Source organism: Pan troglodytes, chromosome 3 (genome assembly GCF_028858775.2).
Source record: "Pan troglodytes isolate AG18354 chromosome 3, NHGRI_mPanTro3-v2.0_pri, whole genome shotgun sequence".
In the NCBI taxonomy this organism is placed as follows: domain Eukaryota; kingdom Metazoa; phylum Chordata; class Mammalia; order Primates; family Hominidae; genus Pan; species Pan troglodytes.
In genome coordinates this window covers 1,299,944-1,318,781 of record NC_072401.2, presented here as the reverse complement: position 1 = coordinate 1,318,781, position 18,838 = coordinate 1,299,944, and the positions used below count along the sequence as shown (strand labels likewise).

At 47.0% G+C, this 18,838-nt stretch overlaps 2 protein-coding genes across 68 annotated transcripts in view; one reads left to right on the top strand and one right to left on the bottom strand.

Moving 5' to 3' along the window:
- TMEM175 (transmembrane protein 175) overlaps positions 1-14,312 on the bottom strand; it is a 28,364-nt gene extending 14,052 nt beyond the window's left edge. For 5 of the 22 annotated variants that reach the window (XM_063808555.1, XM_063808550.1, XM_063808558.1 and 2 more), the window contains exon 1: positions 14,174-14,307. The gene's annotated coding sequence lies outside the window, so the exon portion shown is untranslated. Of the gene's footprint in view, positions 1-95; positions 224-652; positions 786-1,525; positions 2,271-14,173 lie in introns of those variants that run through there. The other 17 variants (XM_063808556.1, XM_063808553.1, XM_063808559.1 and 14 more) reach the window with 10 other exon arrangements.
- Positions 14,313-14,386: 74 nt separating this feature from the next.
- The window catches only part of GAK (cyclin G associated kinase), a 104,721-nt gene continuing 100,269 nt past the window's right edge, over positions 14,387-18,838 (top strand). For 22 of the 46 annotated variants that reach the window (XM_063808538.1, XM_054683664.2, XM_063808524.1 and 19 more), the window contains exon 1: positions 14,527-14,671. In XM_063808538.1, coding sequence (XP_063664608.1) covers positions 14,527-14,671 — 145 coding nt within the window. Of the gene's footprint in view, positions 14,672-18,838 lie in introns of all 46 variants that reach the window. The other 24 variants (XM_063808543.1, XM_063808539.1, XM_063808544.1 and 21 more) reach the window with 5 other exon arrangements.

The following is an 18,838-nucleotide window of genomic DNA, read 5'->3' as shown; positions in this document are numbered from 1 at the left end:
GGTCTGGCATCCCAGGAGACACAGAGCATGTGGGAAAGCAGCTCCTAAGAGTATTGGGGGCTGCCGTGGGGGGTGACGGAGAAGGGGGAGCCCACCTGGCCCTGATGCCACCGTGGTGAGGAAGGTGGGTCAGGGCACATTCTTGAGGGATGGTGAGTGCTTGCTTCAGGCTTGTTTCCTGGGACACAGCAGAAGCACCGGAGGCTGTCTCAGGGCAGGGGAGCTGTGGGGATGGAAGGAGTCAGGCTGGAGCTGCAGCCTTCACAGGTACCTCGGATTGAGCCGTGTTAGAAACAGAAGTAATTTCTGTGCTACTTGGAAATGTGGGGGTGGTCCGAGGGAGTGGCACCGGGAAGGAGGAGAGGAGCAGCCGGGGGCAGGACAGGCCGGGCTCTCCACCATTTAAGGGGCGGAGACCTCTTCAGGAAGGGTATGGGGAGAGCCCTTCAGCACCAGCGGGAGGTGACAAGCCAGGGCCCCCAGGTTTTACTCCAAAGGGGGTGCTGTTTACTTGGCCAAGGGCATCAGGGGACTGAAATATGTGGCCAGCTAGAGGGTCCGCGGGAAGAGGGATGTGCTGTAGTCTGCTCACACCAAGGCGAGACGCACAAAAACAAGGAGAGTTCACCCCAGAGAATGGACAGAGGCTCACCGGTTTCCAGCAGGGAAAAACAAACACACAAGGCATTCCACTTCACTAGCAATCAGGGAGATTGGGGAGGTGCAAATGAAACGGAGAGAGGCCAGCCAGGGTGGTGGGCGTGAGGCGACGGGAGGGCAGGGACCTGGGGAAAACAGAAACCGAGGCAGGAATGAACAGTGGGGAGTGAGGAGAGAGAGACGGCAGGGACCTGGGGAAACAGAAACCGAGGCAGGTATGAACGGTGGGGAGTGAGGAGACAGAGACGGCGGGGACCTGGGGAAACAGAAACCGAGGCAGGTATGAACGGTGGGGAGTGAGGAGACAGAGGCGACAGGGACCTGGGGAAACAGAAACCGAGGCAGGAATGAACAGTGGGGAGTGAGGAGAGAGAGACGGCGGGGACCTGGGGAAACAGAAACCGAGGCAGGTATGAACGGTGGGGAGTGAGGAGACAGAGACGGCGGGGACCTGGGGAAACAGAAACCGAGGCAGGAATGAACAGTGGGGAGTGAGGAGACAGAGAGAGCAGGGACCTGGGGAAACAGAAACCAAGGCAGGAATGAATGGTAGAAGTGAGGAGACAGAGACGGCGGGGACCTGGGGAAACAGAAACCGAGGCAGGAATGAACAGTGGGGAGTGAGGAGACAGAGAGAGCAGGGACCTGGGGAAACAGAAACCAAGGCAGGAATGAACGGTGGGGAGTGAGGAGACAGAGACGGCGGGGACCTGGGGAAACAGAAACCGAGGCAGGAATGAACGGTGGGGAGTGAGGAGACAGAGAGAGCAGGGACCTGGGGAAACAGAAACCGAGGCAGGAATGTAAACGGACATGTGTGTTTCAGCGACAGTTTAGCAACAGTTAATAAGGTGTAGTGCCATACCCTCCAAGGGTCCATTCCAGGTAGTCTCACTGGGACTGCCATGACAGGCTGCCTAGGGTCTGCACTGAGGCAACACGCGGTTTTTCTTTTTTTCTTTTTGAGACAGGGTCTCAGTCTGTTGCCCACGCTGGAGGGCAGTGGCATAATCACGGCTCACTGCAGCCTCGACCTCCTAGGCTCAAGTGATCCTCCCACCTCAGCCTCCTGTGTTGCTGGGACTACAGGCGTGCACCACCACGCCTGGCTAATTTTTTGTATTTTTCATAGAGACAGGGGTTTCATCATGTTGCCCAGGCTGGTCTTGAAGTCCTGGGCTCAAGCAATCTCCTTGCCTCAGCCTCCCAAAGTGCTTGGATTACAGGCGAGAGCCACCGCAGCCAGTCCAGTGTGTTTTAACAATAAAACTAAAACACATTCTGACTAGTAAGGGACAAATCATTAAACCATGAAGTAAACTATCAGAAAGTTAAAACAGATCTACAAGTATAGAACTATAAAACAAAATGTTAAGACAAAAAAATCAAGTTGCAAAACCATACTATTGTACCATTTATGTAAACAATGGACACATAAAACAACCATCTATCTTCTTAATTATACACAACCGTATGTGTATACGGTAAGAAATGAAAACCACAAATAAGAACAATGTTCGCCAACTTCCAGACAGCGCTGCAGCGACCCAGGCAGGGAGGGGCGGGGAGCAGGTGGGGGGCTTTTGCTCTATGCCCAGGTTACTTCTTACCTAGAATGCAGACAGGCATGTAACCACAGCTAGCCACAATCCAGCAAACTGTTCTATCCCCAAACAGCATCTTTGTGTTCAAGCTTCCCCAACCCCAAGCTCCAGCAACCACTGATCTGTTTTCTGTCACTGTAATTTTGCCTCGTTTATTTAGTTAATTATTTTTTTGAGACAGTCTTGCTCTGTCACCCAGGCTGGATTGCAGTGGCACGATCGCAGCTCACTGCAACCTCCGCCTCCTGGGTTCAAGCGATTCTTGTGCCTCAGCCTCCCAAGCAGCTGGGATTACAGGCACCAGCCACCATGCCTGGCTAATTTTTGTATTTTTAGTACAGACAGGGTTTCACCATGATTCCCAGGCTGGTGTCAAACTCCCGACCTCAGGTGATCCACCTACCTTGGCCTCCCGAAATGCTGGGATTGCAGGCGTGAGCCACTGCACCCAGCCAATTTTGCCTTTTTTAGAATGTGGTATAAACGGAATCGCAACCTCCAGAGGTTTTGAGTCTAGCTTCTTTCGAGACTCATCTGTGGTGCTGGGAGTATCAGTAACACACTTCTTTGGTTGCTGTGTGGTAATTTCACTGCATGGACACACCTCAGTTTGTGGATCCACTTACCAGCTGAAAAACGTGTGTATTGTTTCATTTTGCACAATTATGAATAAAGCCACTATATATAAACGTTTGCACACAGGCATTTGTGTAAACATGTTTTCATGACTTTTGGGTAAATGCCTTGGAGTGGTTTTGCTGGGTCGTATTGTAAGGACATGTTTCCTTCCTGAGAAACCACCCGACGATTTGCCGAGGCAGCTGCACCATCTGCATTCCCACCGACAGGCATGAGACCTGCGCTTGCTCATCTCCTCTGGTACTCAGTTTGGCACAGCTTAGAAAAATAATTTAGCTGGGCGCGGTGGCTCATGCCTGTAATCCCAGCACTTTGGGAGGCCGAGGCGGGCAGATCACTTGAGGTCCGGAGTTCGAGACCAGCCTGGCTAACATGGTGAAACCCCATCTCTACTAAAAATACAAAAATTAGCTGGGTGTGGTGGCACACACCTGTAATCCCAGCTACTCGGGAGGCTGAGGCAGGAGAATTGCTTGATCCCAGAAAGTGGACGTTGCAGTGAGCCAAGATCGTGCCACTGCACTCCAGCCTGGGAGACAGAGTAAGACTCCGTCTAGGAAAAAAATTGTAATAATAAAAATCAATAATTCAATTAATTTATTTTAGTCATTCTAGTACTCGTGTAGGGGTGTCTCATTGTGGTTTTAATCTGCTATTTCTCTACTGACTAGGCATCTTTCATCTGTATAGCTTTCACAGTGAAGTGTCTTAGAATCTTTGCTTGTTTACTGAGTTGTTTGTAATGTCCTTGAGTTTTGAGAGTTCTTTATATTCTAGTTAAAAATCCTGCAAGATGTGTAATTTGGAAATATTTTCTTGCAGTCTGTGGCTTGTCTTTTCACTCCCTTACCAGTCTTTAGGAGAACAGAAGTTCTGAATTTTGGCTGGGCGCAGTGGCTCACATCTGTAATCACAGCATTTTGGGAGGCAGAGGCGGGCGGATCACCTGAGATGAGGGGTTCAAGACCAGCCTGGCCAACATGGCAAAACCCCATCTCTACTAAAAATACAAAAATTAGCTGGACGTAGTGGTGTGCGCCTGTAGTCCCAGCTACTCAGGAGGCTGAAGCAAGAGAATCGCTTGAACCTGGGAGGCGAAGGTTGCGGTGAGCTGAGATTGCACCACTGTACACCATCCTGGGTGACAAGAGTGAGACTGTCTCAAAAAGAAAAAAAAAAAAAAAGAAAATTCAAGGAACCTTAACAGCCAAAATGATATTGAAAAAGAACAAAATTGGGAGCACTCCCACTTTCTGATTTCAAAATTTAGTACAAAGCTACAGTAGTCAAGACAGCATAGACACAGACCAATGGAATATAGTTCAGAAATAAACCCCTACATTTATGGTTAACTGATTTTGACAAGGATGCCGAGACCACTCGATGGGAAAAGAAAAGTCTTTTTCACAAATGGTGTTGGGACAACTGAATATCCACATGCAAAAGAATGAATTCGGGCCAGGCATGGTGGCTCATGCCCAAAATCCCAGCACTTTGGGAGGCTGAGGAAGGCGGATCACAAGGTCAGGAGATCGAGACCATCCTGGCCAAGATGGTGAAACCTCGTCTCTACTAAAAATACAAAAATTAGCTGGGCATGGTTGCACGTGCCTGTAGTCCCAGCTACTCAGCTACTCGGGAGGCTGAGGCAGGAGAATCGCTTGAACCCGGGAGGCGGAGGTTGCAGTGAGCCGAGATCGCACCACTGCACTCCAGCCTAGCGATAGAGAGAGACTCTATCTCAAAAAAAAAAGAAAAAAAAAGAATGAATTCGGACTCAACCTAATTAATACACATACAAAAGTTAACTCGAAGTGGATCAATGATGTAAATGTAAGAGTTAAAACTATAAAACTCTTGGAAGATGATGCTGGAGAAAATCATTTCATGACATTGGGTTTGACAAAATATTCTTTTTTTTTCTTTTTTTATAAAGACATGGGGTCTATGTGGCCCAGGCTGGGCTCAAGCAATTCTCCTGCCTCGGCCTCCCAAGTAGCTGGGATTATAGGAATGAGCCACCATGCCTGGCCAAAATTGATTTTTTCTTTAAGCCGTTTTAGGTTTATAGAAAAACTTAGCAGAGGCCAGGCGCGGTGGCTCACTCCTGTAATCCCAGTACTTTGGGAGGCCAAGTTGGGCGGATCACCTGATGTCAGGAGTTCAAGACCAGCCTGGCCAACATGAAACCCCACCTCTACTAAAAATACAAAAATTAGCTGGGTGTGGTGGTACGCGTCTGTAATTCCAGCTACTCGGGAGTTTGAGGCAGGAGTATTTCTTGAACCAGGGAGGCAGACGCTGCCATGAGCCGAGATTACGCCACTGCACTGCAACCTGAGTGACAGAGCCAGACTCCATCTCAAGAAAAAAAAAAAAAAGAAAAATAGAGCAGAAAGTACAGAGTTTTTTTTTGTTTGTTTCTTTTTTTTTTTTTGAGACAGAGTTTCACTCTTGCTACCCAGGCTGGAGTGCAATGGCACGATCTCGGCTCACTGCAACCTCTGCCTCCTGGGTTCAAACGATTCTCCTGTGTCAGCCTCCCGAGTAGCTGGGATTACAGGTGCCTGCCATAACACCCAGCTAATTTTTGTATTTTTAGTAGAGATAGGGTTTCACCATGTTGGCCAGGATGGTCTTGAACTCCTGACCTCGTAATCTGCCCACCTTGGCCTCCCAAAGTGTTGGGATTACAGGCGTGAGCCACTGCAACCGGCCCAGAGTTCTTTTATACACTTTCACATCCCCCTTTCCCCTTTCTCCCATTATTATTATTATTATTATTATTATTTATTATTATTTTGAGACGGAGTCTCACTCTTTCACCCAGGCTGGAGTGCAGTGGCACAATCTTGGCTCACTGCAACCTCCGACTCCTGGGTTCAAGCGATTCTCCTGCCTCAGCCTCCTGAGTAGCTGGGATTACAGGCACACGCCACCATGCCTGGCTAATTTTTGTATTTTTAGTAAAGATGGAGTTTCACCATGTTGGTCAGGCTGATCTCAAACTCCTGACCTCGTGATCCACCCACCTCAGCCTCCCAAAATGCTGGGATTACAGGCATGAGCCACCATGTCTGGCCTCCCTTTCTCCTATTATTAACATCTTACATTAGTGTGGCACATACGGCACAATTGACAAGCAAATATTCATACATCACAATTAACCTAAGTCCATAGTTTACATTAGGCTTCACTCTGTGCTGTATTCTGTAGGTTTTGACAAATGTAAAATGACTTGTTTTCACCAAAACAGTATCATACAGAATAGTTTAAACACCCTAAAAATCTCTGGTGCTCCACCCTCCCTCTTTCTTCCTGAACCCCTAGCAACTACTGCTTTTTTTTTTTTTTTTTTTTTTTTTTTTTTTGAGATCGAGTTTCACTCTTGCTGCCCAGGCTGGAGTGCAATGGTGCAATCTCGGCTCACTGCAACCTCCAGCTCCCAGGTTCAAGTGATTCTCCTGTCTCAGCCTCCTGAGTAGCTGGGATTACAGGCGCATGCCACCACGCCCAGCTAATTTTGTATTTTTAGTAAAGGTGGGGCTTCACCATGTTGGCCAGGCTGGTCTCGAACTCCAGACCTCAGTTGATCTGACTGCCTTGGCCTCCGAAAGTGCTGGAATTACAGGCGTGAGCCACTGTGCCTGGCCTACTGCTCTTTTTACTGTCTTCATAATTTTGCCTTTTCCAGAATGTTCTATAGTTAGAATCATACAGTATGGAACCTTTTCAGATTGGCTTCTTTCATTGAGCAATATGCATTTAAGGTTCCTTCAAGTCTTGTTGTTGCTTGATAGCTTATCTTTTTATTATTGAATGATACCCTATGTTATGGACTTATCAGTTTATCTATTCACCTATTGTTCATATGGGCTATTTTCAACAGCATATTATAAAGTTCTTCACGCTGATGAAATCCAGTTTATCTGTTTCCTTCACGGATCATGCTTTTAGTGTCATGGCTAAAAATCTCACAGAACATTTCATAGATTTTCTTCCAGGAGTTTTATAGTTTTAGATCTCACATTTAGATTTATGATTTTGAGTTAACTTTTATACATAATGCTGGGTAAGGATTAAGGGTTTTTTTTTTTTTTTTTTGAGGTGGAGTCTCACTCTGTCACTCAGGCTGGAGTGCAGTGGCATGATCTCAGCTTACTGCAACCTCCACCTCCTGGGTTTAAGCAATTCTCCTGCCTCGGCCTCCTGAGTAGCTGGGATTACAGGCACTCACCCCCACGCCCAGCTAATTTTTGTATTTTTAGTAGAGATGAGGTTTCACCATGTTGGTCAGGCTGGTCTCGAACTCCTAACCTCAAGTGATCCGCCTGCCTTGGCCTACCAAAGTGCTGGGATTACAGGCGTGAGCCACTGCGCTCAGCTAATTTTTGTATTTTTAGTAGAGATGGGGTTTCTCCATGTTGGTCAGGCTGGTCTCGAACTCCTGACCTCAAGTGATCTGCCCGCCTCAGCCTCCCAAAGTGCTAGGATTACAGGCGTGAGCCACTGCACCTGGCCCAAGGTTCCTTTTTCTAAACACATGAATATCCAATTTTTCCAGTATCATTTGTTGAAACAATTATTCTTTCTCCAATGAACTACTTTTACACCTTTATAAAAAATCAATTCACCATAGATACCTGTGGGTCAATTTCTGGACTCTTCTATTTACCTACTTAGCTATCTTTACATCAACTCCACACTGTTGCCCAGGCTAGATTCAAACTCCCAGGCTCAAGGGATCCTCCCGCCTCAACCTGCTGAGTTGCTGCGACTACAGGCACGTACCTCTACACCCAGCCACCACAGTTTTGATTACTGCGGCTTTAAGTGTTGAAATTAGGTAATGTAAATCACACAATTTTGTCTTGTCCTTGTTCAATCTTGTATTGACTATTCTAGCTTCTTTGCAGAGCCAAGTAAATTTTAGAATCTATGTGCCAAATTCTCATAGTCTGCTGGGAATTTGACTGGTTTACATTGAATCTACAGGGGAATTTGAGAACTGCGCTGTTGAATCTCCTAGTTTATGAATATGGCATATCTCTCCATTTATTATGGGCTTTAATTTCTCTCAGCAAATTTTTGTAGTTTTCAGCATATAAGTCTTGCACATCTTTTTTCACATTTATCCCAAGTATTTCAGACTTTTTGATGCTATTGTAAATGTTTCTAATTTCAACTTCCAATATTTATTGCTAGCACGTAGAAATAGAATTGATTTTTGCATATTTATCTTGTGTCCTGCAACCCTGCTAAACTCACGAGTAGCTCTTTTTATAGATTCTATATTCAATTTTTTTTTCTTTTTTTTGGAGACCGAGTCTCACTCTGTTGTCCAGAGTGGAGTGCAGTGGTGCGATCTCAGCTCACTGCAACCTGCACTTCCCAGGTTCAAGTGATTCTCCTGCCTCAGCCTCCTGAGTAGCTGGGATTACAGGCGCCCGCCACCACACCCAGCTAATTTTTGTATCTTTAGTAGAGACGGGGTTTCACCGTGTTGGCCAGGCTAGTCTCAAACTCCTGACCTCAGGTGACCCACCCACCTCGGCCTCCTAAAGTGCTGGGATTACAGGTGTGAGCCACTGTGCCTGGCCCCAGCCCTCTTTTTCTTGCCTCATCACGTTGGCTAGAATTTCTGGTACAATGCTGAATAGAAGTGGTGAGATCAGACAGCCAGCCTTGGCTTGTTCCTGGTGTTAGGGGGAAAACATTCAGTCTTTTATTATTTCATATGATGCTAGCTACAGGTTTTTCACAGATGCCCTTACTATATTGAGGAAGTTTCATTTTACTCCTAGTTTGCTGAGTTTTTTTTTTTTTTTAAATCAGTAATGGATGTTGGATTCTGTCAAATGCTTCTCTGTATCTATTGAGATGATCCATTTTGTTTCTTCACTCTCAAGAGTGTGAATTACATTGATAAACTTTCAAACGCTAAGCCAACTTGGCCCTCTTGGGATATCCCACTCGGTCACGGTGTACTATCCTTTCTGTATATAGTGTTGGATTCAATTTGCTAAACAATGTTTTAAATGCATTTTCTTGTCTATGTTCACAAGATATATTATCCTGTAATTTTCTAGTAATGTCTTTGTGGAATTCTGGTATCAGAATAATGCTGTTAGGAATGATGAGGTGGGAAATAATTCCTTCCTTCAACTTTCCGAGTTTGTATAGAACTGGTATTATTTCTTCCTTCAATGTTTAGTAGAATTCCCAGTGAAGCTATCTAAGTTTGGAGTCTTCTTTTTTTTTGAGATCGAGTTTCACTCTTGTTGTCCAGGTTGGAATGCAGTTTACTGCAACCTCTACCTCCTGGGTCCCAGTGATTCTCCTCCCTCAGCCTCCCAAGTAGCTGGGATTACAGGCACCTACCACCATGCTGGGTAATTTTTGTATTTTGAGTAGAAATGAGGTTTCACCATGTTGGCCAGGCTGCTCTTGAACTCCTGACCTCAGGTGATCCACCTGCCTCGGCCTCCCAAAGTGCTGGGATTACAGGCATGAGCTACTGTGCCCAGCCAAGTCTGGAGTCTTCTTTAAGGGAAGATTTGTCAACTATAAATTCAATGCTTTAATAGACATAGAGCTATTTAGGTTATCTATTTCCTTCTTCTTAAAAAATTTACATTTTTAATTTTTATAGGTATATAGTAGGTGTATATATTCATGGGGTACATATTCTGATACAAGCATGCAATGTGTAATAATCATGTCATGAAGAATGGGGTATCCATCCCCTCAAAAAAAAAAAAAGATGGTTAGATAACACAAAGTATGTTGCAATGCCTTAATTGTATGCATGTCAGGGCCTCTTTCATCCTTTCATACAACACAATTTCTCTTTTTTTTTTTGAGACAGAGTCCTACTGTGTCGCTAGACTGGAGTGCCGTGGCTCGATCTTGGCTCACTGCAACCTCTGACTCTCTGGTTCAAGCGATTCTCCTGCCTCAGCCTCCCAAGTAGCTGGGATTTCAGGCACATGCCACTATGCGCAGCTAATTTTTGTATCTTTTTTAGTAGAGATGGGGTTTCACCATGTTGGCCAGGATGGTCTTGATCTCCTGACCTTGTGATCCACCTGCCTTGGCCTCCCAAAGTGCTGGGATTACAGGCGTGAGCCACCGCGCCCGGCCCAACACAATTTCTTCTTAAATGAGTTTAAGTGGTTTGTGCTTTCCAGGAATTTGTTCGTTTAGTGTAAGCTGCTGAATTTGTTGGCCTAAAGTCCTTAATAATAGTCCCCGATTATCCTTTCCATAGTGATGTCATCTCTCATTCCTGATATTGGTAATTTGTGTCTTGCCTTTTTCTTGTTCAATCTGGCCAGAGATTTTTCAATTTTATTAATCTCAAAGAATCAGCTTTTGGTTTCCCTGATTTTCTCTATTGCTTTTGTTATCTATTTTTCTGAATTCCACTCTGATACTTATTATCTGCCTTCTTATATTCACTTTGGGTTTCATTTCCTCTTACTTTTCTAGTTTCCTTTTTTTTTTCTGTGACAGAGTCTCAGCTCACTGCAATCTCCACCTCCCGGGTTCAAGCAATTCTCTTGCCTCAGGCTCCCAAGTAGCCGGAACTACAGGCGTGCACAGGCATGCACTGCCACACCCAGCTAATTTTTGTATTTTTAGTAGAGATGGGGTTTCACCATGTTGGCCAGGGTGGTCTTGAACTTCCGACCTCAAGTGATCTGCCCACCTCAGCCTGCCAAAGTGAGCTACCGTGCCCAGCCAACTTTTCTAGTTTCATAAGGTGATTGCTGAGGTCACTGATTTGAGACTTAACTTTTAATACTGTTTTAGCTGCATCCCACCAGTTTTAAATGCTGCATTTTCATTTTCATTCTGTTCAAAATACTTTCTAATTTCCTTTTTGATTTCTTCTTTGACCCATGAGTTATTTAAAAGTGAGTTGAAAAAATATACAAAAAACAAAAGTGAGTTATTCAGTTTCCAAATATTGAAAGGATTTTCCAATCTGTTACTGATTTCTACTTTAATATTCAATATCGTTCTGGTCAGATAACATACTTGTTTAATAGAACAGAATATGATCAGGCTTAATGTTTTAATGCACTTGAAAAATTGTGTCTTCTGCTGTTATTGTGGGGAGTGTTCCATAAACATTCATTAGGTCAAGTTGGCTGACAGTCATGTTCAAGTCACCTATATCCTCAGTGATTTTCTGGGTATCTATCCTATCGTTTATTGAGAAAGAATATTCTCCAACTACAATTGTGATTTTTCTCTCTCCTTGCAGCTATTAGTTTATGCTTTGTGTATTTTAGAGCTTTGTTATTAGGTGCATAAATGTTTAGGATTATCAAGTCTTTTCGATGAATTCACCCCTTCTTCATTACAAAATGATCCTCTTAATCTCTTGCAATACTCTTTGCTATGAAATTTAGGAAATCAGTTATAGGGATTAAGACTATAACTTCAGTTTTGGATATATACATGTTTATACGTGTAGCAGTATCTAAGAACAAACATCTGAGAGTTCAGATGAGATATGGAGATAGATATTTGGGTTAAGATGGTGTTACTATAGCATCTACTTCAATGCCAATAAATAAAGGTGCTCCAGAAATATTTGTAAGATAAGTAGTCTGACTCTGGTTTCCAAAGAGATTACAAGGTTTAGAAATGTCCAGCTGATCCCAGGTCACGCCAGTATAAGTTCATGGCCTCCAAATGAGTGCTTAAACGCTCTCATGCTTTCCAGTGAGTTATTCGCTAGGTTTCTCATAATAGCTATTTTAGATCTTTTTGACACTGCTTAAATCTTGGGTTTCCTACTTCCCCTCTCACTTTCAGTTGATGTTTTTCTTTCCTCATTCACAATGAAAACAGAAGTCATTAGAGAATTCCTTCACCTTCATTCCAATAAATACATAAGGTCACCTGCAACTGCAGCCCATTTTTCTTCCTGAGTGTTTTTCCTATGTCCAAAGCAAATATCTCTACCTATGCTCTGGATGTCATTCCCCTCCTATGTTCTAAGAGATAGAAGATATCTCATTAAGATAGAATTATCTTATTATTCCTCTTTTTTCTGTACCAGCAAACCTTCTCTCCCTTCCATCCGCTTTAGGCTGCTCAAGAATCTCTCATCTTAAAACATCTCAATACTACATCACCCTTGTAGCTCCCTGGAGCTAAGGGTGCTGAATTTGTTGGCCTGAAGTTGTTCATATTCTCCTCCACAGACAAACATTTTGAGTTATCTCCACTTGCCATCTCTGCCTCATCATCTCTTCATCCCTCTACGGTAATATGTATCTTCCACCTCATTACTCCAATGAAGCCATTCTTGGTGAGGTCACCAATGATCCTTTGTGAATAAATCCAACACATATCTTCCATTTCTTTTTCTACTTGACTTTTAAGTGGCATTTGACACTCTTAGCTGCACTCTCTGCCCCGAACATCCTCGTTCCTTGGCTCTGTTACAACACTCTCTTGCTTTTCTTCCTCCTTCACTGACTGCTCTTTCTCCACAAACGGTCTATTCTCTGAAGATTCTAACCTCTTTATGTCTAGTACACCATCTCTGTTGGTCCTCTCTTCAGCTCCTAGAGCCAACTGCCACCTCGATGCTGAGGATGCCCAGATATCTGTCTCTAGCAGGGATTCTTTCCTGAGCTCTCAATCCTTCTATTCCACAGTCGACCAGACAAATGCACTGGCTGGAAAAGCCATGACTTGCGTTGAATTGTAGTTGTATCACTTGTTGGCCCTGGCCGAATAATGGCATTGTTGAGCATATTTTCTCATCCCAAAATAAAGGGGGTTAATTATACTGTGCTTTCTTCACAAAGATGTTTTCACTACAATGAACCATTACAGAAAAGGGTGTTGTAAGCAATAAATCAGTGCCTAAACTAAGCTATTGCTACTGTTATTTTTGTTATATATATTTTTAAATATATCATTTGGCTTCATGTAATACTTCATTCCATAAAATAGGTAAGTGTTCCAACGAGCTGAGGCTATTATCTTTTAATGATAAAGATAACAGATGTTAGCTTCTGGGACGGCTAAGAGGCTGATTTGAGCTTTAGCATCCATTTTTGAGTTGGAGAACAAATAACTCTATTGAAGGGTTGCAACCTCAAATGACTATAGGAACCAGGCAGGTAACATACATGAGCCCATCTGGTCAGGCAAATGACTGTGTCTTACCTCAAGGGACCACTCTAGGTAATTGGTAACACACATCATTTTGGGTCCAATATTGACAGGTTTGATTTTTCCACAGAAGCTGGAAAACTAGGTTTTTAACATTTAGGCCTTTCAATTATTATTATTATTATTTATTTTTTGAGGCGGAGTCTCAGGCTAGAGTACAGTGGCGCCCGCCTCCCGGGTTCAAGCGATTCTCCTGCCTCAGCCTCCCCAGTAGCTGGGATTACAGGCACCCGCCACCACGCTCGGCTAATTTTTGTATTTTTAGTAGAGACGGGGTTTCACCATGTTGACCAGGCTGGTCTGGAACTCCTGACCTCAGGTGATCCGCCTGCCTCGGCCTCCCAAAGCACTGGAATTACAGGTGTAAGCCACCGCGCCTGGCATCAGTCTTTAAATGACAGCAACTAATTCACCTCCTGCTACCCACTCCCAACCCCCAAATACTGTGTGGGCCAAAAACTAAAAATGCATTGTCTGTGAGCCATTTCCTCATTATCCTATAAGGAAAGTCACCATTTCATCTCCAAATAGTTGGGCATTACGAACCCTTCCAAGTGGTTCATGAGGATTTGCTTTTGCCTTGGAAAATGTCAGGGTGAGAACGAACCTTGAGGGTCACAGGGCAGTCTCTGCAGTGTTGTGGTTGCCCAGGACGAAGGTTTTTCTAGCCCACGGCTCCCACTACTGGTCACTGCCCCAGGCCAGACCCTGGCCCTCTGCTCGGAAGACAGGGCAATGCAGCAGCGTTTCCCCTGCAAACTGCCTGCCTGGCTGCTGGGAGGGGGCTGCCAACCTTACTCACTAAGCGTCACAGGAAACTCCGACCTCCATGAGACGAAAACCAAGTATTTATTGAAAGCTTAACGCACGCTAACTCCTTGCTCCTTAGCCAACTGAGAGAAAAATTCGCGAACCCATTCGCAAACGCGGCGCTAATAGCAAACGGGAGGCTGACTCCACCCAGAGGATGGCGAAGCGCTTAAACCGGAGACACCTGAGAAGGAGCCTCCCACAAAACAGACCATGTGGGGAACGGTACCGGGAGCTGGACTGGGGCGCTGAACTACCTGGGCGGGAATCGCCTCGGCGACTGTTCCGCGCGCCTCCGCTTGAGTCAGCCCGGCCGGGAGCTTGACAGCCGCAAGTTCATCGCAAGCCCGGCGACGCCGCGCACGCGCTGTCTCCGTCAGACCTCCGCGCCTGCGCGCGCAGCCAGGAAGTGAGGTCGCGGCGGAGGGGACGGGGCTGGGCCGGGTCGCCGCGTGACGCGACGCGTCCTCACGCGCGCCTACGTCACGGCGTCGGGGCGGAAGATGGTGCACCTCCGGGCCGGCGGTTGCTGAGCTGACCCGGACGGCGAGGGAGCGGGAGCCCGAGCCCGACCACTCCGGCTGCCGCGGGGTGCGGCGCAGCCACCGCCATGTCGCTGCTGCAGTCGGCGCTCGACTTCTTGGCGGGTCCAGGCTCCCTGGGCGGTGCTTCCGGCCGCGACCAGAGTGACTTCGTGGGGCAGACGGTGGAACTGGGCGAGCTGCGGCTGCGGGTGCGGCGGGTCCTGGCCGAAGGTGAGGCCCCGGGTCGGCAGCGCGGGTGCGGCCGCGGAGTGTTGTCTCCGGGACGCTGGGGGCAGCGTCAGCCCGGAGTGGAAGGGCGTGGGTTAGGGCTGGGGAGGGTCCCAGCGGGGTCGTGGGTCAGGGTCGGCCAGGGGAGGGTCTCTGCCGAGGGCGTGGGTCAGGGCCAGGCGAAGGTCATAGCGCGGGCGTAGGTGAGTGCCTGCTGGCGGTGATTGCGGAGGGCGAGGCTGGGACCGGGTCGGGGTACTTTCTTGTCATAAGAGTAGGGTCAAGTCGGAGCAAGGCCTGGGGCTTGGGGAACCCCCTCAGGGTGGGTGGGGGAAGATGTTACGGTGAGGTGGGGGATGGTGGCAGGCAGGGAGCTTGGGTGGGGACCCACAGCGGAGACTGAGGGACGGTGCCTAGAAGGCCGACAGCTGGAGTCAGGAGGTGAGCGGTGCAGGAGGTGGGTTTAAGCCTTGGCGTTTTGCCGGACATCTGGGGTTATTGAGCAGGCAGGGACAGGACTGGACTTTGGAGGTTAGGGCTGGTTCTTCTACAGTCCAGGGAACTTGAGAGTTGGTGGGTGCACACGTGTTGCAGGTAGTTGCGGTCGTAGCCTGGGGGGTGGGGGGGTTGGCCGAGGGTAGACAGGGCTGTGTTTCGTGATCCCCGTTCGTCTTTTAACACCTCAGTGTTTCTCTTCCCGGTGAACATCTACTCGTGTGATTCCGTGTGTAGTACAGGAAGCAGAGCCAGTAGTTGTGACCTATATAGAACTTGCAGAGTGGACAGGTCACTCAGCTTAAGTCCTCTTGAGTCAGTCTTGAGTCAGTTTTGTCTCTGCATGCCATTTCTAGCTCCCTGGATGTCCTCTCCGTTCACAGGGAATCGATCACCAGTGCCAGTGGGTCCCATTCTCTCTTATGGATTTTCCTTACATTTTTTGTCCAGTGGTGCCTGGAGGTGTGTCACATTTCACTGGCTGTGAAGTTTATTGGCTAAACACAGTTGACTTGGGTGCGGAAGCGTAACTGTATTCTGCTGTATTGGCACGGGGAGAGGGAGTGAAGCGACACAAAAGCCCTCACCCTCACCAGCTCCCTGGTACCTCTCAGGGCTGGAGGGTTAGCCTGTCCAGGTGCCTGCCCTGTGACCAGACGGGAAACTATCCCAGAATTCTGATTATCACAAAAGGTCTGCGGAGACATTTTGACTGTAGCATTATCACACACTTTGTCTCCATTGGGGTCAAAACCAAACAGATTTTGGGTACGATTTGGTCAGAAAGTCTAAGCTCTTCTTTCAGAAGTGGGGGCTGAAGTGTGATATTCTTTCACATCAGTTAGAAGACAGATTTCTCTCAGATCAAATCATTTATTCTGAAAATACTAGGTGGTTATCTTCATTCTTTAAGAAGTTTATAGTGGACAGGACTTGGTTTCTGGAACTTCAGACTTGTGCTCAAGGGGTGGAGAGACAGAGGCAGCACAGGGACAGATCCTTAGGGGTGGTACAGACAGTGTGAGCTTCGGGAAGGGGCCAAGCAGAAGATGGCACGGATCTGGGTGGGAGGGATGGAGAATGCACCCTTACTGGGGCCCGGAGAGGAAGATTCGTATAAAGAAAGAAGCTTGTGGGTCACTTAGCACCCAGGAAGAAGAACAAGGAAATGTGGGCAGCTGCTGAGGTTGTGCAAAAGAACTTGTTTCCCTTTGCTATCTAGGCAAGTCAGGAGATAAAAATAACCAATGCAATTAGGAGCTGTAGATTTCCTCCTTGTAAACTTAATAGGTGGCCTGCAGCCTCCTAAGTACTTTGAAGCCTCTTTGAACTGAAACAGAGTGTGAAAGCTGAATTAAGTATTTTATATAAACATACTTAAATAAGTTTTGTCTGGACAGCAACCTTAGAACATAGGCTATGGGAGTTTAGGCCGTCTTGTGTAAACATGGTGATGGCTGGTAATCTGAACCCTTGAGTACAGATGTTTACACTTCCAGAATTTTTCAGGTTTCAGAATGGTCATTGCAGCATATAACCTGTATATCGTGGGATACTCCCAGAAGACTTGGGAAAGTATTCTGTAATTGAATACATTAATATTTCTGTAATTAAATGAATAAATATTCTCACTGTGGGATAATTAAAGTCTGTAATTAACCCCATATCAGTTCATGTCAGGTTTTATCCCAAATGAGGTTATTATGATAGACCAGGATTTGCTGTCAAGTGAGTTAGGAAAAAATGGTTTTTCATAGCTTTTAGGAATTTGGACTTGTGGTGTGAATGGGTTTTTAGGTAGAACTGTGGAACCAGAGAGCTTTCTAATTTCTTCAAATTTGTTCTGTCATCTTCCTTTTTTTTTTTTAATTTAAGAGACGAGGTCTTGCTGTTACCCAGGATGGATTTGAACTGGGCTCTGGATCTTCCTGCCTCGGCCTCCCGAGTAGCTGGGCTTACAGGCATGTGCCGCTGCACCTAGCTAGTCTTCACTTTTTTAAAAGGCAGGTTATCAGGAGCACCAACCATGTCAGAGATGCCCAGGGCAGGTGTATGCTGTGTGTTCTTTGTTTTGGGTTCTGCGTGCTGTTGCTTCTGAAGCGGAGCCTGTGGTGCCCTGACTGCAGGGAAATCCACCTTCCCTGTGTGGCTGACTTGAACTCGGGGTTACTGCTAGTGAGGTAAATTGAGGCAGAAAAGAAAATGGTGCCGCACAGCCGTCGTATGGTTTAAGCGTAACTCGCCTCGTGCGTTTGGTTGGGTGTTGCATGTAATTTGAGCCAGCCAGCAGCCCTTGTGTGCCATGTGCAGTGTTAGCTGAGTGGCTGGGCCCGCTCAGGAACCTTGGGGGTCAAGCTCTGGCCTAAGGAATGGGGAGGGCACAGCCTACTCCCACCCCCACGGCCACTTGTTTGTGGTCCTGGCTCTCCACCCTTCTTCCTCCTTGACATGGCTTTTGGAGGCTTCCTCCCTTCACTTACTTAGAATGTTCTGGGCCGGGCGCAGTGGCTCATGCCTGTGATCCCAGCACGTTGGGAGGCCGAGGCGGGTGGATGACAAGGTCAGGAGTTCGAGATCAGCCTGGGCAACACGGGGAAACCCCGTCTCTACTAAAAATACAAAATTAGCTGGGTGTGGTGACACATGCCTGTAGTCCCAGCTACTCAGGAGGCTGAGGCAGGAGAATCTCTTGAACCTGGGAGGTGGAGGATGCGGTGAGCCGAGATCACGCCATTGCACTCCAGCCTGGGCAACAAGAGTAAATCTCCATCTCACCAAAAAAAAAGAAAAAGAAAAAAGAATGTTCTGGACTGGGTGAGGGCACTGGGAATATTTGGTACTGACTGACAGTTGCAGAATTGTGTGGTACAAGCAAGACTCTTGGTTGCAAGTTTCAGAAACCCTCCCAGGTGGGCTCAGTGGCAGGAAGGCCCCATGTCTCCAAGGTGGGCTCAGTGGCAGGGGAGGCCGCATGCTGGCCCCATGTGTCCTCCGCAGGGTACACTTGAGATCATTTTCTTTTATTGAAAAGAGTCTGGCTCTGTCGCCCATGTTGAGTGCAGTGGAGCGATCACGACTCACTGCAGCCTTGAACTCCTGGGCCTACGTGATCCCCCTGGCCTAGGCCTCCCAGAGTGCTGGGACGACAGGCGTGAGATAATGTGCCCAGCCTTAGACTGATCTTAAAAGTAGACCGGGCCGGGCACGACGGCTCACGCCTGTAATCCCAGCACTTTGGGAGGCCGAGGTGGGCGGATCACCCAAGGTCAGGAGTTCGAAACCAGCCTGACCAACATGGCAAAACCCCATCTCTACTGAAAATACAAAAACCAGCTGGGCATGGTGGCGCGTGCCTGTAATCCCAGCTGCTCGGGAGGCTGAGGCAGGAGAATCACTTGAACCTGGGAGGTGGAGGCTGCAGTGAGCTAAGATTGCACCACTGCACTCCAGCCTGGACGACAGAGCAAGACTCTATCTCAAAAAAAAGTAGACCCTTAGGTTACTGTGGCGAGCCAGCCTTGTAGCCGACCCTCTTCCCACATAGGACTTGTGACTGAGGGCACCAGCCTCTGAAGCTCCGTGCTGTTCTCTTGGCCATGTGACTGAGGGCACCAGCCTCTGCAGCTCTGTGCTGTTCTCTTAGCCACCAGGGTTCTGTCATCCTTGCTTCTTTGT